Source organism: Diabrotica undecimpunctata, chromosome 6, assembly GCF_040954645.1.
Source record: "Diabrotica undecimpunctata isolate CICGRU chromosome 6, icDiaUnde3, whole genome shotgun sequence".
NCBI lineage: Eukaryota > Metazoa > Arthropoda > Insecta > Coleoptera > Chrysomelidae > Diabrotica > Diabrotica undecimpunctata.
The window spans coordinates 59,944,801-59,970,861 of NC_092808.1; the positions used below are offsets into that span (position 1 = coordinate 59,944,801).

General features: G+C 34.0%; 1 protein-coding gene across 4 annotated transcripts in view; it reads left to right on the forward strand.

The window, feature by feature from the left end:
• Positions 1-26,061, forward strand: part of LOC140443464 (calpain-A-like) — a 343,829-nt gene that overhangs the window by 90,237 nt on the left and 227,531 nt on the right. The window contains exon 3 of one of the 4 annotated variants that reach the window (XM_072534748.1): positions 859-882. The exons of 1 other annotated variant lie outside the window; for it this stretch is intronic. In XM_072534748.1, the coding sequence (XP_072390849.1) occupies positions 859-882 (24 nt within the window). Of the gene's footprint in view, positions 1-858; positions 883-18,732; positions 19,512-26,061 lie in introns of those variants that run through there. 2 more of the 4 variants (XM_072534745.1, XM_072534746.1) reach the window with 2 other exon arrangements.

The following is a 26,061-nucleotide window of genomic DNA, read 5'->3' on the forward strand; positions in this document are numbered from 1 at the left end:
CACCTAGTGTCAATGGTAAAACTAATATTATTTTCATATGAAGAATACTAAATAATAGCAAGATAGCAAATTTCACTTAAATCGGTTGAATAGTTTTCAATATATCCCTAAAAATGATATAAAAAAAATATTAATGAATCACCCTGTAGAACGAAAACTAGCAACATTTTGCCTAAGCAATTTGAGCTCAAACACTTTATTTTGATGTCAGCTATCACCTATTAGCTAATGTCCAATTAATTATGGGACACCCTGTATAGAGAGGTGTAACACCAGGCTAAGATATTGCTCTCCAACTTCCAACATATATAAAATTATTACCAAAATTGTCTTGCTGAAAACGTTGACAAAAATCGATTCTTCGCTGTCTCTCAATATGTATCATTGCAAGGTTTTTCCGGTCTTCCCGACACTGGTCTATGTCTCATATGGATGGCATTCTTTATTGCCTCACATACTGCACTTTTTTCGAATGTATTCCAATTGCACTAATTTTTTAACGTTTCAATCACCTTTACTATAAGAAATATTCCACCTCGTTTTTTTTTCTACTTGTGACGGTATTTCACAAATTTTAAGTCTGTCTAAAATATTTATTGATTATCGGCACAGCTACCCTATGCATTACCTTTTTTTTAGTATTACAAGTAATTAATCTATTAAAAATAGGAAAAATGTAAAATTCTGGATTTTTTCTAGGTGGAATATATTTAATATAATTAATATAATTAAGTTGCAATTAAAGATGGGCAAAAAATGACCAAAAGAGTAAAATTATTCGAAAGAATTTTCTTACAATTATTACTTAACTTTAATTTGTATATAAACTAACATATTTTTATTTTATTTTAACAATAGTTCTCTTCTCGAATGTTTGACCCGGTAAGTCAACATGATACATATTATCAATGTGGTAGTTTATGTTGTAAAAATCGCTTATTGTAAAATAGCTTTGGTATGATGCCTTTAATGTGCTTCTAGCAAAAAATATTTGTGTCGTATGTTGGGAATTTATGAAAAAGTTCTATTATTGGGGACAGTACTGTTTTCAATGTCTGCAGTAATCAGATACCTAGTGTAGGCTGTTTTACTGCAAATGTGGTTTTACTGAAATTAAACATTTGTTAATTTAAAATCCCATAGGAGTTAATTTGCCATGCTTTTAAGGGAAACAAAGGAATAATTTTTAAAAAATCAATTTTTTGGACTTAGAAATTGTGTGGTTCGAACTGTATGAAGTGTGTTTTTTCATTTTTATTATATATAAGTATAAATAAGTTGCCGTTTCTTGAGTATTCAGTTTTCTTTTATACATGTTTCAATTTAATTCTTTCTAATTTTGAAGCAATCAGTTGAAACTTCTTTGTGGAACTGTGATTTTTATGACCATTTGCATGATACAATTGCAGTAATAATTATACTTAATACTAATACCATGTTGATTCATTTTTATTTTTTATTTATTTTGTAATAATATTCTACTCTTACTATTTTTATCCATTTTTTATCTACACTTTCTGGGGCTAATCGTTAACTAATGGTGCTTCTCGAATACGTGCCCTATTTACCATGTCTGCATCCTGAGTTATGTAGGTTGGTCTGAGTCGGTAATGGAATTTTCAGTGAGATGTGTCATATTTCTGCTGAGGTATGACACAGCCGATTTTCATTTTATGGTGTATTATTGTATTCGAAATTTGTCGAGGTGGTCATATTATTTTTATATTTTCTTTTGCAAAACTTAGAAAAAAAGGTGTCGATGTTTATAATGTTTTTACTTTAAACAGGCCTGTATAAAGACTGTTGTAATCTTCTCCGCAAAAACTGTGCTATCATACATTTCCAAATCGAGTGTAAACAAGCTAGTTTTACCGAATAAAGGAGGATCCATAGATTCTCCAACAAAGTTATTTATTTTATTATTCCAACAAAAGATATTTAGCTATTGGAGATGATGCTCTTTCAGCACTTGTAAACCGAGTATCTAAAAATACCATTTCAATTTTTTTTAAAGGTATGTAAACCAAAAAATGTTGTTTTTTATACATCGTTTTAATAGTCTTCATTTATATCACTAATACTATGGCCACAAACTTCTATTTCCTTATCAATAGAATTTAAAGCATTTTCTCGTGCATATTTCTTTTTATATCGGTATATCCGTATAATAATTCCAACGGCAATTATGCTGGTAATATAGTTCCAAAAACTTGCCATAGTCCTTTAAGACCACTAAAAAATTCATTATGTTAAGTTTCTTTATTATTGCTAATTAATTATCAACAATATAATATCAGTATTATATTCGGATCATATTAGGATCATATGTAAAGGTAATTGTAGAAAAGTTCATAAAAAATATTAAATGACATTTGGCACAATTTCGTATATTTTAAAAAGTTTTTGTTTGTATATTTTTTTCATTTATGCCTTATGTTCTAAATACACTTGGGTTTCCAAATGATGTTAAAAACACAACACTTCAAAATAAAAGATCCCTTTCGAAATGTACTAAAAAGTTGAATTTTTAAAAATTGTTTTTTTGACATGGTGAAATAACTTGACATTTTATAAATACTTTTCTGATCTATTAAAAATTATTATATATATATATATATATATATATATATATATAACAAACAAATAAAATATTACAACAAATGCTCGAATTAAGCTCCTTGGTTTAATTGACAGTATCCAAGACGTCCAATGAATTCTTGGCTTATATTTCACAACATCACTGGTGTAATTTTTTGCATTTTAGTACGAATTCTCTGTTTGAGGTCTAGCAAATTGGTAGGTCGGTTTACATATACTTTACTTTTCATATAACCCAATATAAAAGTCCATGGGATTCAAATCTGGCGACCTAGAAGGCCATTCAATGTGGCCGCGTCGTCCAATCCAGCGATTGGGAAAAGTTACATTTAGAAAATTTCTAACTACTACAGCATAATGTGAACTTGCTCCATCCTGATGAAACCAAATAGTCGGATCTATTTGACCAGGATTATCGTTATCTGGAAATGTTACGGTTAAAAATGGAACTACGTAAGTTTGCAACATTTTTAAATACCTTTCACCCGTCACAGTACCGTCAAAAAATACAGTCCTACAATGGTATTCCTAACAATTCCAGCCCATACATTTACTTTTTGGGTATATTAGGTATAAACTTCCATTGTCCAATTGGGATTTTTTGTTGCCCAATAACGACAATTTTGCTTATTAACGGTACCATTTAAACAAAAAGTGACCTCGTCGGATAACAAGATCTTATATTCAAATCCATTATTTCAATTACACAATTCTTATTTATTTCGCATATTTTCGCAAAACTCCATGCGTCTATCAAAGTCGGCTTCATTGAATTCATGTATAAGTTTAATGTTTTTCGCCTTTTTTTAGAATTTTATGAACAGGACCACGACAGATCTCATTGTTAGTTAATAAAGTTGTAATTAAAGAATGAGAATTTTCTTCAATTTCAAGTAATACATTTAATTGATTATCGTCGGAGAAAGTGGGTCGGCCACGCCACTCTTGAGCTTATCTCTAACATTGCCAATATCATTAAATTTATGCAATATTTTGCTTACCGTCGTTTTACTTATTGGTACTTGATCAGGATATTTTTTACGATCGCCGTATCCTAAGATTATCAAAACTTCTATTCGCTGTTTTTCTGACAGCACCATCGTAATTTCAAATAATTTCTTTTAGGGTAATATTTCTCAAAAAATTACTAGTGCAGACTTCTAAATCGTTGTGACACAACAAATCAATTTAATATTGACATATCGTTGACACATAGTCATCACTTTATTTTATTGTATTTTTGATCTACAGCCCATTACAAATCCATTATCATTTGAATGGAATTGGTTATCTTTAATAGATAAACAATAACAATAGGCCACTTCATTCGAGCGTTTGTTAAATAAATTTTGAATTAAATTTTAAGAAATACGAGCACTGGTTTCCTTTACACTCTGTATACTGAAGTTTGAATATGATGAGTTTGGTACAATTGTACTCAGAAAAATATGGGCTTTTAATTTTTTAGATAAAATATGCTTTTTATTTAACAAAATTATCGATGACGTCACATCTGCTAAGAGAGTGGGGGTAAAAGTTAGTTTTTTTTCCAAAAAGGTTAAAAATCAAAAATAAAATCAACCTGTCAGAGCTTTAACTCTGAAAATAATTAAAATTAACTCATAGGATAATAGACCGTTTCCACACTTTATGAACACACTGTATATATATATATATATATATATATATATATATATATATATATATATATATATATATATATATAAGGCTTCGTAGTACTAACACATTTATTTATAAGTGATAATATTGTCTAGTTCAATACATAAAATGAATCTAATTTTTGTATGTACCTATGTATTTGTGTTGTGTAAAGCTTTCCGTGCAAGAAAATGCATGGGTATTCTCTACTGGTTTATTGTTTACTTTTGGGAAATTGTGTTTTGTATTAAATAGGTTTGAACTTGTGCGACTTATAGTAGATCAAGAAAATGACGAGGGTAACGTATACATGTAAAATGTAAAAGAATCTACTAATTGTACAAGGTGCGTAACAAATAAGTTGTTTACCAATACGAAAATCAAAATAATATGGGTTCATAACATTTTAATAGCTTTATTTACATTTTAATAATATGCGTTCCGTTACAGTGACCAGTTGCAACAACAGACGTGTTGAGGATGCGTTTTACCAAATAAAAATTTGGTCAATACAAATTATCTGACTCCTTAATACTTTACTCTCTATCAGATGCGTTTCATAAAGGCATCTTGAAAATTATTGCCTACATTTATTTTAAAAAATGAAAATACGTAGATAACAACGTTTTTTTTAAATAATTTGTTTAGATACTTAATTATCAAATAACACCTTACCATTTGTTAATAAAAACCATTTTTATTCTAGTATTAATAAGTCTCTTCTATATTTTCGAAAGATTAATAACTAGTTGAATAAATAATCCAACAATGACAATTACTTTGTGATTTAAATTACTGTAATTTAAAATTATCATTATCGTACCTAGCACCAGTAAATTCATTATTAAACGTTTTTCATCAAACTCTCTATTATATCGAAAAATATATCTAGTGGAAGCTTATTTTATTTTTATTTACAGTCTTCTAACACTTATTTTAATTTATGTACAGTCATTTGACACTAACACTAAAAAAAACAATTTAGTTTATAACATTTTACTTACTTAATGCTTCAAATATATTTCTTAGACTAAGTCTCTACAATTTAATTACTCTTATTTATATTATACACCTATGCTTCTAGAGATTTCTGGTCGCTTTAATTGTCTCTCGAATCATTCCACGGGCTTCTAAATTGGTGTGATTTGATTCGATTCGATTATATTCCATCATGGACGTAGCAATGCTATCGTAACACTATATTTAACACATTAAACTTTTAATTTACGGCTTAGCTTGTAGCGGTTATATTGCCAACCACATTGGGTATCACATAGGGATTTGAAAATGGGGACTAAACAATAACTGGGCTGGAGATATGGTAAGCAAATAAACCGGAATGTTTTCGAACGGCTACTCTTGGTTTGATTGGAGAGCTGGGTCGTGAGTTAGTGAATAAAAAAGGGGGATCGGAAAAGAGTAGCTACAAAAAGAGAAATCAAAAAGTACTCACATGGATTTCCTGGACAACACAACACAAGAAGGTTCCTAAGCTATTTAGACTGGACGCCGCTTACAAGAATCTTCCTGCTGGATGGAAAGATAGGCTTTCCTTTCCTAAAAAATACATTAAAAGGGTTAGAATCTTTTTAGGAAGGACATAATACTACACTTGGTTTAGGGAGAAACATTACATATTTATAATTATTTTACCATAAACAGTTACAAATACAAATAATAACAAAATACAGAAACAACTTTCAATGCTGCTATCGGTTTAAAAAAAAACTCCAGACGTTGGGGACACTATTTGGGCGACATTTTGTAGCGGTTCCAACAACTAGTTGTAACTATTTACAACTAGTATACTTATTATAAATCAAAATATCTTAAATGGAGCTTACTTACTGAGGTTAACCTTTCAAATACAAACAAAACAATTTAACTTTTAACTTTTTGAAACATTAAATTTTTAAAATTATTTGCATTTAAAAAAATGAGATAAGAATAATTAATATGACAGCTAGCCAATCCCTAAAATTTATAATTTTATTTATTACAATTTTTTTTAACTTGTCGTGAAAGCAATTATTAGTGAAAATGTCTATTTTTGATTTGAAAAATTTTAACAAAAAAAGTACCTGATATCACTGACTGGTGTATTTCCTTTAAAAGTTTTTGGGGCTGGAACTGGATTCAAAACACTGCAAAACAACACAAATGCATCTCACAAGCTGTAAAATGGTCTGAAATGACCAGAAACAACAAATAGACGATGGAAGCTGGGCACTGGATTATGTAATCTTCAAAGCTTGGCTTTTCAAAAACTTAAGCTCCTACTTGAAACCACGTGGACATCTTTTAAACTGTTGGAAACGCCGTCTTACAAATCCCTCAGGTAAAACACAGTACGAGCAAATCGGTGATTAACTCAGACAAAAACTGACACTTTACATTTACATAATATGAGTATAAAATTCACCTCTTTCATAAAAACCGGCCTTTCATTGCCGGTTCCTTGAAGAATACACACCCAAGCTCTTTTCCCGTCAAAATGTTAAACCATCCTCATTTTAACTTCACACAAAACTTCACACTGCTACTATACTACATATTTTCCCATGATAAAATACGAAAAACGAAAAAACATTACGAATTTGAAGAAAAATTCGGACTCCAATAAAACTAAACGCTGTTAACAGCGGCCTGACCGAGAGTGATCTCATTATCTTTAAAAATCGTGCACCCAACTCGGTATAAACAAAAGCATAAACGAAAAAAATTCCTGTTTATTTGACGCGCAAAATATCCTAAAGCGGCTCTCGATCAAAGAAATACATACCCATCTGTGATATATAAACAAACTTTAAAATGTGTTTATTATCAACTCCAGCGTTGATAATAAACACAACTCCAGGGTTGAAAATACTTTTTCGGTGGTTTAACGTATACGATAGGAAATAGAAATACATTGAAAATATTGTTTTAATATATGTTTACGGTGTTTTAATATATACAAGGTGATTTGAACTGCCACAAGTTTATAAATCATCCGAACCATGGGACTTCATCGAGTTTTTTGACTCAGTGGCACCGACCCATACTATTACACGTTCCAACAACATTTTCCATTATCTCATTCAACTTACATATATTCTCTCCTATTTTTATTCCGTAGGCAACAGCGTCCTCTCAATTATTAAGATATATGTGATCCATATTGTTACGTTCTTCCAGGCCACATACCCCTCAATTGAGCAGAATTTACTTCAATTTGATTCAACTCCCAATGGTAAAGTGATCTCAAAACAATAATACTATTTATTTAGTGTTTGGTATACATGGTAATTTCATCATTTCAAAAATACAGAGTGTGTGTTATTTCATTACATAGAATTAAGATATATCAAAAGTAAATCCAGTTATCCACTCAAGACTTAATATGCTCTTAACTTACATTCTTCAACCAGATGACGAACGGAGTGGCTAGCAGCTTCACAGTCGCAGTTTTTTTTGCGAGTTTCCCCCACTATAGGCTTTCTACACAGATACCGTGTCCCTTGTGAATTATATTCAAGGTTTTTCATATACATATGACGAGGAAGATCAAAACCGTTGCATATTTTTGTTGGATTTATTAAGTCAAGAGTCGGGCGAGTTCTGATTCCACAATTCCATCCATCTACCATCGAGGTTGAAGCCACCACCAGCAAGCTGTTTAGCAAGATGTCAGGATGGCTTTCGGGATCGCATTCGGTTTGTTGCCATTCAGGGTTCATCCCTATGGATAAGCAGTTCAGAGATATTCATAATTTTATTGTATTCCATTATAAGCGCTTTTTGTCTGCGTGAAGAAGGTGCAGCTGTATGGCTGAGTATCGGAGGCCAGAAATGGGAAGTAGATCTGATATAACCAGTAAATATCCTCATTTTTCTATGTAGTTGGACGTCGATAATTTAGAGCGGGCGCTGTTAAGCCAAAGTGATGCACAGTATTCTGCCACGGACTATATCAGATTTAAAGCTGAAGTTTTTAATGTGTTTCGATATTTTTTGTGCGTGTTCTTGACTTGGAGGAGGTATTTTCAATATATGTTTTAAAAGAATATTAATAGATAATATTAGAATAGAAGAAGAAAATCAGTAATAATTTTGGATTCTTCATACAAGAGCTTGAGTTTCTTTTTTTTTTTGTCTTGTAATTATCGTATGTTTGTCATGTATTCAGGTATCCTTTTTTGATTTATATAATTAGTAATCGAAGGCCTCGGGAATACACAATTGGTAAAATGCATGGAAAAATTATAAAATACATTTAAATACACTAATAAATATCTTAATTAGAAGTGAAATGTTTGTAAAAAATAGTTCTATGCTTTCAGTGCCTGTAGATCTTTATAAAAATAAACGTTAAAATTTGGAAATTTCAATTCATGTGGGTGGTTCATTTAATAAAGTTTATGCATGAAGGTAGGCTGAAGAAGATCATTTCTGATAAATTTAGATCAGAAGCCCGCTGTGTTTAAATTGCAAAATGTGTTATTAAAATATTCCTTATGCAAGATTATGTAAATTACTTTAAACCTAAAATTAGCCATCTCCGTTAAAAATTTGGTGGCGTCATTTGACATTGCAGAAGTTCATTTTGGTATCCTATCTTTACCTGCAATTTTTCAATTGGTTTTTAAACTTCCTCCGTATTTATATTAACTTCTTCTTTTGTAGTTATTTCTGGTGTTTCCATGTATTTCAGGTAAATTATTTTCTTTACCCCTCCTCTTTATTTGGATAATGATTTTGGATTCTTCTTACAATCTTGCGGTTCTTTTTTTGCGGTGAGTATTGTATAATACATTCAGTACTCTACGATAGACCTAGAACAAACTTATTTTTGGTTTATGTTTTAGATCCATATTCGCGTTTCGTATTTATACAATTTTTTTGGTAAAATGAGGGAATTCTGGGATTGTTTCCAAATATATTTAAAGCCGTTCTAGGGTTTGTATACCGTTTTACAATGTTTATGCCTTAATAATACGGTTAAAATAAAACCAATTAAAGGTTATCCTGCAATAATTTACTATGCCAGTACCATCCGCTGTACTTAAGTTTTTGACTGAATTATGTCCCCTTCACAAAATAAATATAGAGGGTAATTCTGTTCTACAAATCTTGTAACATCCCAAAAAGTGTACCAATTTTTATAAACAATATTTTAAATAAATTTTTAAATTTGAATATTTTAGTTTAGAACTAGTCCCATCGTAAAGTAGGGGAGACCGGAGTTTGTTGACTTATTTTTTCAATAATTAATTTTTGCTGATTTATTTTTTGCATACTGTTAAATTCAAATATGTCAGCTGGTTTTATACTCCTTCAGGTATTGTACGTACATTTTCAATTTATTCGAATTTTCCGTAGAAAAAAGTTTCAAACAAATTTTGTCTGCCTTGCAAAATAAATCAACTAGCCCCGGGGGTGGGTTTAGTTGACTAACGGCCTGGGGTGCTGACTCGATATTAATACTATTGACACAATTAAAAAATAAATGTAGATTAAATTTTTAAGAGTTAATTAATTTAAATTAATAAGAGCAGTAGAAATGGAGTTCCTGAGGAGAAGCTGTAGACTTACAAAAAGAGACAGAATTGAAAACGCAGAGATTAAGCGGAGAATGGGAGTGCAATCAGACATAATCGACTATATAGAGGAGAAGAGACTATCCTGGTACGGCCACGTCAGAAGAGCGGACAGAGGACGCTGGATAAACAAAATCACAGAATGGAGCCCGATTGGAAGAAGAAAGAGAGGAAGACCCCGAAGGTCATTCAGAGATGAAATCGACGAGGCTATGGAGAAAAGAACCCTGCGAGATGGAGACTGGAATGACAGGGAAAATTGGAGAAAACGGTTGAGTGAAGGAAGACAGTGAAAACTGTGGAAATCCTTAGTAGTAGTAGTATTAAATTTTTTACTTTTATTTTGACCATTGACATGAATAAAATCTAACAATTAAAAACGAAACTCACAAATCATCATCTGAATTACAATTGATAAATATGAAAAAAGTGATATTACTTTTGTTTGTGCATTTGATGTGAGCCTACTGCTGCAATGGATCAATGCTAGCGCTATTTGGATAGGGTTCTTCACATACTAAGCACTTAGTTTCACCCTCAGATTCCGACGATATAAGGCCATGATAAGCTCAGACGTAGATGGAATAAGGCTTTCTTCCCGGAAAAGAAATTTTCAAGTTTTCTCTTGGTTGCATATTTTTTATTATGTGGACCTTTCTTTTCTTTTGCATTCTGTTTTTCTTTGCGAGAGCATCTTTTATCGTTGTATCGATTAAAATAGCAGTTTGTCTCTTCTTCTATGTTTGCTGACAAGTCGTCGTTGACATCTGGGAAATGTTCTAGAGTTTTCAGTAATGATTTTAGCTTGCTCCACTCTTCAAATATTTCTGTTGTTTTCGGTAGCGTTTTCCTCTTAATTTGCTAGTGTACTCCTGTCTGTCACATATGATGGCAAGAATTCACTCTCTGTGAAGATACCCCCATTCAGACGACATATCCTTGTTTGACTGAACCCAGCCATTATATTGGTTGTCGTAGCAGTTAGAGGCAGACTCAATTTTCAATGCCAAGAATATCATATGTGTAAAATGTCTTACATAGATTGTTCACTATCCAGTTGTCCATAGCTGAGTTGCAGTATTTTTTAGGGGCCCGTAAACACTTCTATCTAGAGGCTGCTATTTATGAGAGCAGTGCGGAGGTAAAGATAAAACTATTACTCCGTTTTCCTTACAAAAATCCTACGTCTCGATAGAAAGGTAGGATTCTTGGTTGTCAAGCAGCAAAAGTACAGGGCGCTCCTTAGAACACCTTGTGCGAAATACAAAATACTTGACAAATTTTACAAAATGTTGTTCTTTCATCCAACCTGATCGATTTGCATTTTCTAGGCTTCCGACAGGTGCATCTCTAAGTGGTCCCTGTAGTTTACCCTCGGAAAATGAAGAACGGAGGAACAGTATTTCCACTTGCTGAAACTGCAACAGTGAGGGTTACAAGGATTCCTCTTGCTACGGACGTGATTTTGCCTATTTGCTTGAAGCCACGTCGTGCCACTATTCAATCCGGCTTCTAAACAGTTGCTATACCCGTCTCGTCAACGTTCCAAATATCCGATGCTTGCAAATTCAGGAGCTTATATACCGTTTTTAAAATGAAAAACATGTCTACATTTGATTCGTTAAATGAAGTGGCTCTTGACAAACTGGTGGCTTGTGGTGTCCTCAAGGATAATGTTCTATTCCTCTTGATATAAGATGTATAGAAATCTGGACCTGCCATTTTATTGTTTGTCCAGCTATCTGGAACTCTTAGATGGTTTGCACTGGCATACTGAAAGGCGAATTTTCTAAGCTCTGTGGGGGTTAAACCGTAGTACATATACGAAGCTTGTTTTAGGTAGTTAGGTGTTAGGTGTTTTAGATAGCTACAAGTTTCTCTTGTTCCTCAAAAGAAATATTGTAATATTGTAATTGTCGCCCATTGTAATAACCTACACGTTCCTGCTTTACATTCCCACCATGTGATCTGACTTTAACTACATAACGCTGAAGTAATTTTTGTGGAAGTGAGAAGTCTTTTGCGACACTGTGAACATTTCTGTCATCATTTAAGACTGTTAAAACTGCCCGTTGAATGATATCGGGTGCTGTCTTGCCCTTATCACTTCTTCTCTTGTAGGTTCTCACAGTTCTGCTATAACAAAAATAAAGAAGGTTAACGCTTCAGATATATTTACATTTGGAGAAACATATGCAATATAATAGTTGCTTGTAGTTTCCAAATACCTCGATATCACTATCAACTTAATTAATCCCTTGTAAAATGCCAACTTAGTTTACAAATTCTGAAATTTAAGTACATAATGGGGTTTGTCGACTAAGTCAACAGATCCCGGCACGACTTAGTCGAAAAGCCCCATGCGTCACCCTGTCATTCCGAGGTCCGTATGATAGACATGCGTTAACGTAGATACCAATAAATCACCGTCAAATCATAGCCAATGTATATTACTTCTTAAAAATAATATTCAGTGAAATTTGTGACGAATGAAAGATGATTCTAGATTTCTCGTTCTCACCGACACAAAACACAATCGATCATAACAGCGATATTGAAAAATGGAGGCGTAAGAGTGGGCAGTTCAGGTACCGTGTCTAGAGGCGACATCTGCTACACATTAGAGGAAGGAGAGACAATTAATCAACTAACCCCTTTAGTCAACTAGCCAAGATCTGCCCTTTGGCTAAAAATACATTAAAAATGCTAATTATATTATATAAAAAAAGTTTATAGTTTATGAGTTATTAAAAATTTTAAGTCGAGAAATCGAAGATTTTGTCTACTTTTAGTCCTTATAACTTTTTACATGGGGCATATTTCTCTAAAAGCTGCACATAAATAGAAAGTTTCAACCTATTTTGACAATTTACTATTCTTTCTCATTTATTATATTATTAGAGAAACTTTCTTTCTCATTGAGTTAACAAGTAATAAACAAATAGCTTTTCGCCCTTCCCGAATTAACCAGCACACGGCTAGCTAGTAGGCGTTGATATTATGCGTGGTAAATAGTAGCTATTTTAAAATTTCATAACCGCTTGAAGCATGCCTAAGGTCTACAACGTACTGCCTGTACGTTGTAAGTATGTAAGTGTGCTTGTTGATTCTGCAAGGGCGAAAAGCTATTTGTTTATTGCTTGTTAACTCAATGAAAAAAGTTTCTTCCATTTTTTGCAATGGTAAATTGTAAAAATAGGTTCAAACTTTCTATTTATGTGCAGCTTTTAGAGAAATATGCACCATGTGAAGAGTTACGAGGACTAAAAGTTAGCCAAAATCAGCCAAAATCTTCGATTTATCTACTTAAGTTAAATGTTTAGTAAATTGTAAACAATAAACTTTTTATATATAACATGTATAGCATTTTTAATGTATTTTTAGTCGTACTTTACGATGGGACTAGTTGTAAATTTAAATATTAAAATTTGAAAATTTATTTATAAAACAAATTGTTTTTAAAAATTGGTACCACTAAATGTATCTCCTTTTGATATGGGACCTATATATTCGTATTCAGTGAAAAATTTTACATAACATAGAATAGTTTTTAACTATTCACCTTTCCATGCATAGAGAGAGGTACACAGCTGCCGGATTATTACGGAAAGTAAGAACAATCAGCCAATTATGCATGAAAAGAGTGGTGTGTAGATTTTAGTAAACAAGCATTGTTTCGCGTTCAGAAATGTTATCTAGTTGTGTTTCACAATGTAAAGTGAATTCATCGTATTTATTTTTGCTGTTTTTTTTTTTGCTGAAATCAGTCTTTCTAATTATATTTCTCAATATTTTCGACAGTAATGTCCCCGTCGAAATATTTCAATATTTAATCTAATTATAACAATTTTATTAAGATATACAATAAAAAGTTAAAAGTAGATAAAAGGTATCGATGCCGCAAATTACTTTAAGTATAAGAGAGACAAAAACAAATTTTAAATTTAGTAAAAAATTGAAGTACACTCTATGAGAGGTAGGATTTACTTGTTATCTATTCTATAAATCACCAACTTTGATTTGTCTAACTGACATTTACATCAAATCTATTTAGAAATTAATTAAAATTAAGTCAAAATTTTTAAAGTATACAATGTTCCATGTCTTGCTTCTTACCTAAATCATGTGCAAACTTTTGCTGCAGCCCATGCGTACCGAGATGTTGTATCCCGTGCTGCCAACCATATTGCTGTCCACCTATATGCCGTTCATATAAAGAACCACTGTCTTTTTGGACCGGCTTTCCAGGTAGAGATGATGATAAAAAGAAAACGAATGGATCCAAAAAGAAACAAATTGTAGGTTCACGAAAGAAAAAAGGTTTAATATCAGGGGCTGATGTAGACGAAGGAACAGCTGTTGGTGGTGTAGGTGGTGCTGGAGTTAGTGTTGGACCTGACGGACCTGGTATTGGAGCTGAAGGAGTTGCTATTGGAACTGATGTATCTGGTATTGGAGCTGGACCTGGACTACCTGGTGTTGGAGCTGGACCTGGAATGCCCGGTATTGGAGCTGGACCTGGAATGCCCGGTTTTGGAGCTGGACCTGGAATGCCCGGTTTTGGAGCTGGGCCTGGAATGCCCGGTTTTGGAGCTGGACCTGGAATGCCCGGTTTTGGAGCTGGGCCTGGAATGCCCGGTTTTGGAGCAGGACCTGGCTTTGGACCTGGACTAGCTGGTATGGGTCCTGGACAATTTGGTATTGGACCTGATGGTAGTCCTGTAACTGCTTTTGGAGGTGGACTTGGCGACGTCCCTACAGATGGACGATATGCCGGAGACGATATGAAAATTGGAGGTGTAGGTGATATGTATGGTCATGAAAAGTGTAGATGTTGTAGAAGATGTCCATGTCAAGTAGGTAAACCCCAAAATAGTAGTCCTAAACCTAAAGGACCTTGTACTTGCTGCAAGGACTGTCCTTGTCATGCAGCTATTCAAGCACGGTATTCATCAATAGTCCCAAAAATTATTCGTAGTCAGCATAAAAAGCAATGCAAGTGCAGTAACGCTAAAAAAGATAGTGAGAAGTACGCACTAGTATTATGCTGTGATTGCGGACACCGAAAAAAAGTGTTGTTACCAGATGATGAAATAAATGAACTGTCTATTTGCTGTTCATGTGGAAAAGAGAAGAAATCGAAGAATGGTAACAATGTTTTATGTCCTCCTCCATCTACTAAAATGCGACGTCTCTGTAGGTACTGCAGATATGTTCAATCTTTTTATCAAGATTAGTATATTTTTGAAGCTGTCTGTGTTTATATGCCACCTTTAAATGTATTGTAATTCGATTGTAATTTGATTAAATGAAATGAAATAATGTATAGACTTTTTACTACTTCTTTTAATTAAATGTTCCAAATTTTGGACTCCTATGTATTTACCCTTTGTTTCACTGGTGTCTCATATCTTGGTTATACCATGTTACTGTCTGTTTATATTTTAGAATATAATTTAGTTGATAACAGTTGGTTCATTTAAATTCAAAGGAGGGAAATCATTGGGTGAACAGCTGATAGACAAAGTATACTATTTTTACTATATTCAATATATTTCGCCTATTTTCATAGGCATCATCAGGGAAAACTGCAATGATGGTCATTGGGTATATCTTACATATGATGAATTGGTTTATTTTACTGCCAAGTGAGGATGTTTGTCAAGATGTGTAATTTTTATGGATAATTGCTTCCAATCAAACATCTTGACAAACATCCTCACTTAGTAAGTAAAAAGAAATAATTCATCATATGTGTAAGATATACTTCACTATACAGTGAGGAGACGTTTGTTGGTCTTTCGTGTTCATAACGCGGTGTTGTTGTTAATTATTCAAATACATAGACTAACAAATAGTGCAAAAAGTTGGTAATAGCCAACGTGAAGCAATAGTGAAAGTGTTTTTACTAATTTTAATCTGCAAGGAAATCCCTTTATCTAAGCATATATCACAATCTGTTAAAGTTGTTTGATAAATCTTTAACAAATCCATGTAATGTTGGTTATTTTAAGAATAATGAGATACCGCCCATACTGAACCTTTTTTTAATATATTTTTGTATAGCAAGTTTCTGAAACAATTATTGGTTGTGATAATCCTTTTAATTATTTAAAAATTTTATTTTTAAATAATTAAAAGGATTATTGTAGCTTAATCCCACAAAAACATATTTAATACTTCTGTGTGTTATGGACTAGCTCCCAGCTTTAAACCACTATATGACATTTTTAAAATATAAAGAGACCACAATAGAAATATGAACAAACTAATAAAGGTATAATGAACAAGGGAAGTGGAAGACCATTACAGTTTAGAAAAATCAGGATAGGGTCTTGGAATATTGAATATCTTACAGATCAGACTATGGTGTTTGTAGATGCGCTTGAAAGAAGGAGAATACAAATTGCTTACAATCAAGAGACAAGGTAGAAAGAACTAGGTTAAATCAGTTCAAAAAGTAAAGAACGGTAAAGCAGTTGGACAAATGAGGTTTGTTTAATCGAATGAGGGAAGTTCGTTGTTTACAAAAATAAAGATGTTCAATTATGCATAAACAGAGGGCCGATAAAGCTATTTGATATTGATATAGGGATAGGTGAAGAAACTGAAATATCCGAAAATCAGATTAGATTTATACAACAAATCAACATCAATGGATGTAATTTTGGATCAGATAATAAGTAAACCCTAGGTAACATTTCTTGAAGAAAGGACTTGGTAAGACAAAAACAGAGCATTTGGAATGCTCATTTAAAGAGGCATTTACTACCTCAAATGATATGATAACTTTAGAGGGTAAAATGATTGTGAAAAGTAATAATTTTAAAGACGGTATACAGCGTAATGGGGAAATAGCTCAGGACAAATGAAATAGAAGGAGGCGAGCGGTGTGTTATGTGACAGAAATATTTCAATGAATCTGAAAGGAAAATTTTACAAAACTGCCATGTGCTAAGATTTGTATGTTGTACCGCCGTCTCTAGTTCGTGTGTCTTGGACCGCCTTTTTCAAAGCAATATTAAATAGGATGCAAGCCAGGATTGACTGATTCCATCCTTTATCTCAAGGGATCGAGAATTCTCTCACTGTTTCCTAAAACTGGCTTTTAAATCAGACATTCTCATTCTCGTTAATCGGATAACTTTGTTATACCAAACTCACGCATTGATTGTTATAGCATTGTTCTCTTAACACTGTCGGATGCGGTTTTGAAGACGTCAAATAGGTGATGGGTTTCAATGTTAAATTGTAATGTTTTTTTAGAGGATCTGTCTTATTGAATGAATCTGGTTAATTGTTGATTTTTATTTAGTGATTCCGACCTGGTATTTTCCAACTATGCCCACTTAAACTTTTGTAAAGAATACTTGCTAGTATTTTGTAAGCAGTTGCTAACAGGATTATACCTCTGTAGTTGTCACACTGGAACTGATCACCTTTTTTTATGTAACGGACATATATCACGCATCGAGATCATCATTCACAGACCATGGTCTCATTTTGCCAGACAAAAAGTAAAAGTTTATCCAGTGTCTGTAGCATGGCGTCGCCACCATTCTTGTAGAGCTCACTGCAAATTTGATCAGTTCCTGGTGGTTTACTATTTTTAAACCCTTTAAATGTTTGGGCAACCTCTTCAATGGTATGTAGTCTTTAGTTTGGGTTGAATAGATCCCAATCATTTCGATATGCTGGGGTGTTATCTGCTTCTTCGATATGATGAGCATTACATTTTTGCGACGAAACAGTCAACCCATCGGTTCAAGATTGGAACTGTATTACTTAGGATATTTCCTTCTCCATACTTACAGCTCCCTATTCTTGACTTAAACTCTTTGCTCATTTTGTTTAGATTTCTGTAGAACTTTTAAGTTTTGTTGTGATTTCTTAGTTATCCTATGCTTTCTACTCCTTTATTTTCCTAGTGCATCCAGCTTGATTTTTCTTTAGGTATGCTCTATTTTTATTATCTGTTGCTTTTTGGCACTCCTTGTTAAACCATTCATTTTGTTTACCTGGTTTAGTTTTCCCCAATATTTCCGTTACCTTCTCAGTTATTATGTTTCTACATTTTGTCCACAACTCCTCCAGATTTTCCCCCGCCTCCAAGCTGTCCATTTCCTTGTTTCATTGGCAGGGGATTTCCATTTTCCTTTGTGTATCATATTATTGCGAAATATTTTCCTCCTAGTATTATGTTTTTGGTGCTTGCAAAGTTTATTAGTCTCAACCCGTTATCATTTGACTCTTTATGTAAGCTCTCACATCCTATAGTTGTTTGGAAAGATTCAGGTCCCCAGGAATTATTTTCATGTCATGACATGGACATCGATTATATTCTTTGTCCAAGGTGTCGTAGAATTTATCTTTTTAGTCATCTTCCTTTTCTTCTGTACGGGCGTGTGCACTAAGTAAGCTATAGTTAAAGAATTTTGTTGGTTATTCTTTCAGGAAACTTTTAAAATTCTTCTATTGCACCACATTTCGAAAGCCTCAAATCGATTTAGATGACTTTTATTTACAGTCCAAGACACCATAAAGTAAGACCGAGAACACGTAGCAGCGTAGCAGGCGGATTCGCAATGCCAATTTTAGGGCTCTGTTACATAATACATTGGGCAAAACGGCAAAAATTGGTATGACCCAAAGATAAAAATTTATGAAGGAATGTGATTAGAAAGTCAGAGAAAAAGTCAAAGAGAATGATGATGATAATAAACAAGACAAAAATTATATATATATATATATATATATATATATATATATATATATATATATATGTATATATAATTAGATTTTTTTTATTGTCAGTGTTATAACATATTCATATGAACATCACATTCATATCTATAGAGATACAACTGTCACTTCTGTCTTGTCAATTTTTTGTAGACAGTTTTATATTTTGTGACATTTTTGTAAGTGCTGTTTAAAAAGAAAAGTTTGTTAATTTTGTATTGTTTAAAAATTAATAATGTAAGTCTAAATATGTGGGAATCGTTCTATGATAGGACATCTCAATCCTGTTCAGGAATAAACGCAAAATTATTAAGTTATAATAAAAAGAAACACGATCTCCAATCTGTCGAATATAAGAATTACATCCACAGAGACGTATTATGTGTTTTGGATCCGAGTCCCATGAAAAAATATAAAAATCAAAATAATCGTAAAAAAGGTGTTCCCAGTGCAAGTAAAAGAAGTAATAACAAAGCTGTTTTGTCCACTTTTGTTTATTACAAGGTAAACGAAGAAGCTGCAGAAACAAAAAAGAGACCAGTAACACCTAGTTGTGGGAAGTGTGAGACTCCCAATGAGGTGAATGCTGGTTCAGAAAAAATATGTGAGCTGTTACCAAAGACTTCGATACCACGACCTAAATCATCGTCGAAAACAACCACATCCGAATTATCTTCAGAGCTTCCAAAACAACAAACACCTAATGAGTTAGAAAATTCCGAGAAAAACAAGTCTAAATCATCTTGTAGACCAATTTGTCAATTCTCAAAGAAACTTTTTTCTACTTTGGAAAATGAAAGAGCGAGTTTCATTTGTGCCGAGACACATCAAATTCAACCGAAATTATGTACGATAAAGACCTGTATAAGAAAAGAACGGTCCAGATCGATAAAACCCTATGAACCGCCGACGGAGAAAATAAAAATTTATAAGGTAGAGTATACTTATAAATATATAACTATTTTATAGTTTACATGTATAGTGAAACGTAGACCTATATTAGTATAAGGCAACGCTGTCAAAGGTCATATTAAATCCAAGATTGTCGTACTTAACAGAGTAAACTTTTTTAAATAATGTATACAATCTGCTATAATTTAAAACCGAGTGTAACACTAACAAAATCTGATACTATTAAGCTTTGTTATGGCCTACATACAAGTATATTTACTAATTCATTTGGAATATATGGCAATTTCTTGCTCTCAGAAATTTTTTAATGCAGATTTATTAATGTTATTATGATGATGAAGTCTTTTAAGTTTTATAACAGAGCTTTTATAATTATCTGTATAATATTGCTGTATTTGTAAATTTGTTCTCTGTATGTTCCGATTTTATTTCTTGTGTCGATTAGATAAATTTCTTTACCTCTACCTTTTGTAAACTTAACAATTTTGTAAACTTATTTTGCGAATATTTTACTTGGTAATATATTTGACTCAAAAATGTTGTAGTTGGTTATTTTCAAGTAAACAAGTAATTACTAAATTATCTACAGTAAGGGGAAAAATTATGGAATACATTTTTTTTTGAAAATAGTCAATTTTGAATTAAATTATATTAAACACGAAGTATGTAGAATAGACCGGGGGAATCCCGACACCTTAAGACAATTTGAATTTTCAGATTTATTCTATATTAGTTACGTTTTTTGTGAAAATACCTATACTATAATTGGAATTTTCCGCAGCAAGCAAACAAGCAATTTAATTAAACCCAGCCTGTGAGAAATGTTCACCCCTAAGAATTACGTTCGGGTGTAACAATTCATTGGAGCGAGGTGTATTAACTCGAGTAAAAACAAGAGTCTTTCCATCGCGCTCCAATGCTCCAGACCATCCCTTTCCCCCTATAGCACTCTAATGCGTGATAGGGGCACAACTATCAGCCAATTGCTCTTCATGTGAAGATTCTGGGTAATAGAACCCCAACATGGTTTCCTAACCGAATTCAAAACTTAGGACAGCGCATTGTCGCTATATTCCTGTTATCCTAATGTGGATTATCCGCGAACTAAAATATCTTACTTGGGGCTCAAGTCTCCGCTCTGAGCTAGGCTCAGTTCGGCGACTTGGTGCTCAAGGGGTTGGACCCTACGTTTCCGGGGTTTTAATGGTTTTTGTTAATATTTTTTTTGTGGCTTGCGCCGGTTTTTGTTAGTAGTGTTTTGATTTTTTTGGTGGCCGAAGCCGTTTTTTGGATTTTTTTTTGTAGGATGCCTGAAACATAAAATCAGAATTAGTGCATATTAATATAATAAATTATCTACTTAAAATTAACTGGGTCCACGCTGTACGTTGCGATTGTCCACGAATGTTATGAGCTACGAACTATCTTCATTGTGCGTTGTTGTTGTTTTTTTAAGTGTTTTCTCTCTGGTGTTTTGTTTTCTCTCTGGTCTGATTGTTGATTTTTTCTTTAGTATTATGATTTTATTCTTCTATTTGTTTTTTGGGTCTTTTGTGCTTCCATCTGTGGAAAGCGTCGTACCTCATTACCTCATTTTATCTCGCAATATGTGGCTGGGGTGGTTCTCTATCTCCGCGAACTTTGTCCTAGCTTTTTCTTTCATTGTATCAGTCACTCTGATTTGTTGTAGTTCTCTAAAGAGGAATCTTTCTGCTACGTATCTCGGTACGTTGACTGCTTCTCTTAGGCTGTTCTAAATTTAGGCTTCTGATCTAAAACCGAATTGGGCTTCGGGTATTATATCTAATCTGTCTGTTTCAGCTTGGAGTCTGCTGAGTATTATTCTCTCTACAATCTTGGTGATTGCAGGTAGTAAGCTTATTGGCCTGTAGTTTTGTGGGAATGTGCTGTTTTTTCCGGGCTTTGGTAACATTATGACATAGGCCTCTTTCCATCTGTTTGGGAATTTCTTGAAACTTAGCATCGCGTTAATTATATTTGTTAGATATACTATGACTCTCGCTGGTAAGTATTTTAGAGCCCTGTTTGTTATTTGATCGGGACCAGGTGCTTTTTTCGGCGAGCTATTTAATTAGCTCTTTTAACTCCTCTGGTGATGTATGAGGGATGATTTCGTTCGGGTTTTCGGGTCTTCCTCTTTGTCTTTCGACTTCTTCTATGAAGTCGATGTCCTCGTCTGGGTGGTAATTTACTGTACACTATCTTTCGAGAGTACTTCTCATTACCTCTGCTTTTTCCTCTGTGGTGTAGACTATTCCCTTTTCTCCATGTAATGGAGGGATTTGCTTTCTGTTGTTTCTCAGTATTCTCTGGAGCCTCCAAATATTTTGCATATTTGGTCCTTGCTCCTCAATGTCTCTTATGTGGTATTTCTGTTTGTAGTCCTAGGTTGCTTGCTACTACAATGTCTATGTATGTAGGAAGTCCGTTTTCTGGGTAATACGTTGGGTCTGTGGGGCCCATTGCCATAACGTCGTCATTATTTTCTATGTATGTGTTTAGTAGTCTTCCGTTTCTGTTCGTAGCTCTGTCGTTCTAGTTTGGGGATCTTGCGTCTAGGTCTCCTATTATGATTTAGGGTTCGTCGTTTAAGAACGTATTTAAGTCGTCTTCAGTCAGTAGGTCTTGTGGTCTTACGTAGCCGGAGGTAATTCTGACTTCTCCTTGCCTCATTTGTACTCTTATTGTTGTGGCTTCCATAGTATTTAGTTGTGGTGTTTTTTCACTAATATTGCTGTGTTACCTGATCTTGCTGTGTTGTCGTTCCTGAGTATGTCGTAGCCTGGAAACTTGATGTTGATGTTGTTCGTGAGCTTTGTTTCTTGTATTGCCACGACGTCCATTTCATATCTATTTACCAGTTCGTCCAGTATATTCTTGTTGGTCCTTATGCCTCCTGGGTTCCAAGAGCCTATCCTCAAGTATCCCCTATTTGCTTGCTCTAGTTTAGTGCTAGCTTTATATCTGCGATCGCCTCGTGGACAATTCTAGTGACCAGCTCCTTAACTGAGTTCACTAGGCCGTCTTGCTGTTGTTTCGAGATCAAGATGGTCTAGATATTTTGCGCTTTCGCTGCCTGTGCGTAGGAAGGTCCGCTTGATGTTTATTGCGGCCTTTTTTGCGGGGCCTGTTGTCTCTGTGGATGTTTTTTTCCCCAGATTGGACATCTGTGGCATCCTCTGAAGTTTGTCGGGTGTTGCCCCTGGCAGTTGGCACATTTTGCCTTCTATTCTCGGGACATTTGGCAGTTTCTTGTGGAGTGATTTTCTCCGCATCGTACGCATCGAGGTGTCTTAAAACACGCTCTCTGCGCGTGGTGGTACCCCTGGCAGTTGAAACACTGCGTGGGCCCAGTTGCCTTTCTGAGGTCGTCGATGTGGACCTTCATTTGCATCAGATTAATGATGTTCCTGGCTTTTTCCACGTCCTCCTTCTCCAGTGTCAGCACAAAGATTGGTAGACTTTTTTTATCACTCTTTCTGGAAATCATGTTCTTTATCGATTCACATTCAATATTATACTCTTCTTTGAGAATATTGAACATTTCTGTAACGTCTGTGTTTGGAGGTAGTCCTTTTAAAACCATTCTTGGTTTTATGTCTTCCTCTAGTGGAAAGGCAATCCACTGTATAGGTGTTATTTGTGAGCGATCCATATTCGCGTGTGGGTGGAAGTCCTAACCTTTGGAGGAAAGCTTATTTTTTGACCGTCTGACCCGTTGTCAGCACGGCTTCTGGGTGCCACCCAGTACTATTCGGAAGTTCACGCTCTAGGCAGAACTAGAGTGGAATCCGCTTGAATTTCTCACCGCTCTGCCCTTGGGGCCGTGTCTGCCAGGTGTAATTTCTAAAATATTACACCTCACAGTGTCATCCCAATCGTAGCACAGGGAGTATCGCGACGGGCTAAGCCCGTTTACTTTTTCACTTGCCAGACTGATAAGTCCGGCTTCGACTCAACGCTGCAGCTCCTCGGCGGTCTTTAGGTGTCGCTTCTGCTCCACGTCCATACTGTTCAGCGGCTGACGCTGAACTGAATTTTGCGCATCTATTGGGTATGTAATGATGGTAAAACAATATTTCATTTAGGTATAAAAACAATATTTCATAAGATGTCGGTATTTCCCCGACCACCGGGGTAATTCCGAAAGAGGTTTGGGGTAATTTCGACAGTAGTAATAATAAGAAAATAATGAGACAACTAATGGTATTGCTATATACGAAAACATTAAATACATGAACGAAAACTAGATAAGCAGATAAATAAGTTAGCAGACATACAACAAATGACTTAGTTCATAGAACAAAAGTCAAACTGATAGTTTTCCGGGCAATCATATCCACTGCACTCAGCGTGAGCCCATTGTCCACAAAACACACATCTTTACCATAGTTTAATTTTTATACCAAACTCAACACATTTCAGTGTTTTCGGAAAATAATTCAAAACTGTAATCAGATATTTTTGAGTCATATATATCTTCTTCGAAGGAGGATTCGTCAAAATTAATTTGTCTTCTACACCTTTATTGGTAACCTTTCGTTTTAATGCGCCCAATTTTATTTGGGATTTATTTTTAACATTTAATTGTTTACTTTTTTCACTATTTAACATTTTTAGCTTCAGATTCGGGACGACCTTTAGATCCAGTATATCTTTTTCTAATCTACACTTGGCTTTTAAGTCCCTAATTTTTTCTTCTTTTGTGTTTCTTCCAAAACCGTTTTCATAGGGGTACCAGTCATAATTACTGAGTGTTGTTTTTTGTAATTTTTTGGATTTGGTTTATCATCAAATGATTGTGGTCATGAAGAGTTGCACCAAGTGCTGGTTCATAAACGTTTTCACAGTCGACGATGACTAAGTGTATTGTTAAGTGACAAAGTCTATATCAGTAAAATTTTCAAGGCTGTACGATAAGTTCTCTGAAGCGCTAAACTCTGAAACTCCTTTATCTATCTTTGCGACTTTTAAGTAAGCTTCAATAAATATAGATGCTGTCATATATAGAAATCTTCCGAAATTGGTTTTCCCCCAAGAACCTGTCACCCTGTATATTGAATGATTTCTTTAAGGGGCCATAAAACGATAAATCCATAGGCTGTAGTTTATGTGATGTGTGAGGTGGTATTGAGACAACATGTATGAGATTAGATCTATATCATAACTATCAAGAGAGATGTGAGTCCCGTGATTGTCCATGATCAATAAGACGGGATCTTCCTTTGTTGGTTTTACGTTGTCTTTGAAATGTGTGAGTCACTGCATAAAGAGGTCTTCATTTGCCCAGCCATTATGGGAGCATTTGTATATGGCTCCAGCTGGTCCACTTTTCTCTAACTGAGGTGACATCCTCTGCCTAGGATATATAAACATGGGCGGTATGTATGCACCTGAAGCACTCCAAAGTGCCGACAATCGTAATGTTGCTGCATCTTTCCCAACTTGTGGCAGAGCTCACCTGATGTTGGCCCTTAGTAGCTAAAACCTTTCCAGGTTTTTGGACCGTAGACTTACCGGTTTCGTTCATATTGAATATTCTATATTCAATCAATCCTCTGGAACATTGTGGATCATTTCTGGAGTTATATTAAGAATTTATAATCTAATTCTATATTTTAAATCTTGTAAATTTTCTGGTCGTTCGGCGACCTGGATCATCATCATAGATTTTTTAAAATGTATTGAATTAATGAGAAGTAAATTAGTCCCCAATTTTGTCAACTATTAAAACACTTGAAGAAGTTTATAAATACACATTTAGTACTGCTGTTCTTTCTACTTTCTATTTGAATTGAATTTTATAGACTTCAAAATATATTAAATCAAGGTTTTTTATAGGTTATATATATTCGATATTAAATGAGGACTTTAGGACATTAAAAAATTGGGCGAAACACGTTTGAACCGTCCAAAAAACCACGTTTTTCACATTTTTAGGGTTTTGGGGAGGTTAAACATATTTTTTTACATTGACCCAACCTGAATCAATTTTCTATTTTTACTTTTTATGTGAGTAAAAAATAAGACTTAGCACAAGTCTATTCTAATAAACCCTTAGGGTGAGTCTACATAACCTAAATGCATTTTTTTTTTTCGGAAGAAGCGTACATCTTTTTTTGGAGGTGGCTGGAGGTCCAATTTTTTTGTGTATTTGATCAAAAACTATATCTCTGATTTTTTCAGATTGTTTCGTATGGTGCACCATTTTAAAAAATCGGAAAAACTGTTTTTTAAAATGGAGAAAATCTCCCAAAACCCTTAAAAAACAGTTCTTGGGATTTTGGAGATGGGAAACCTTACGAAAAAATCTGAAAAAATATCAGAGATACAGTTTTGGATCAAATACACAAAATAAAAAAAATGGACTTGCATTCTCTTCTTTTTACCGAAAAAAAGAATAATAAATACGAAAATGACGTTTATGGGATAGGGGAAGGCGGTTGGCGGGCTAAAATTGCGCTGTCTTATTTTTTAATCACAAAACGTAAAAAATAAAAAAATTGATTTAGGTTGGATCGATCGAAAAATATGACTAACCCAGCAAAAC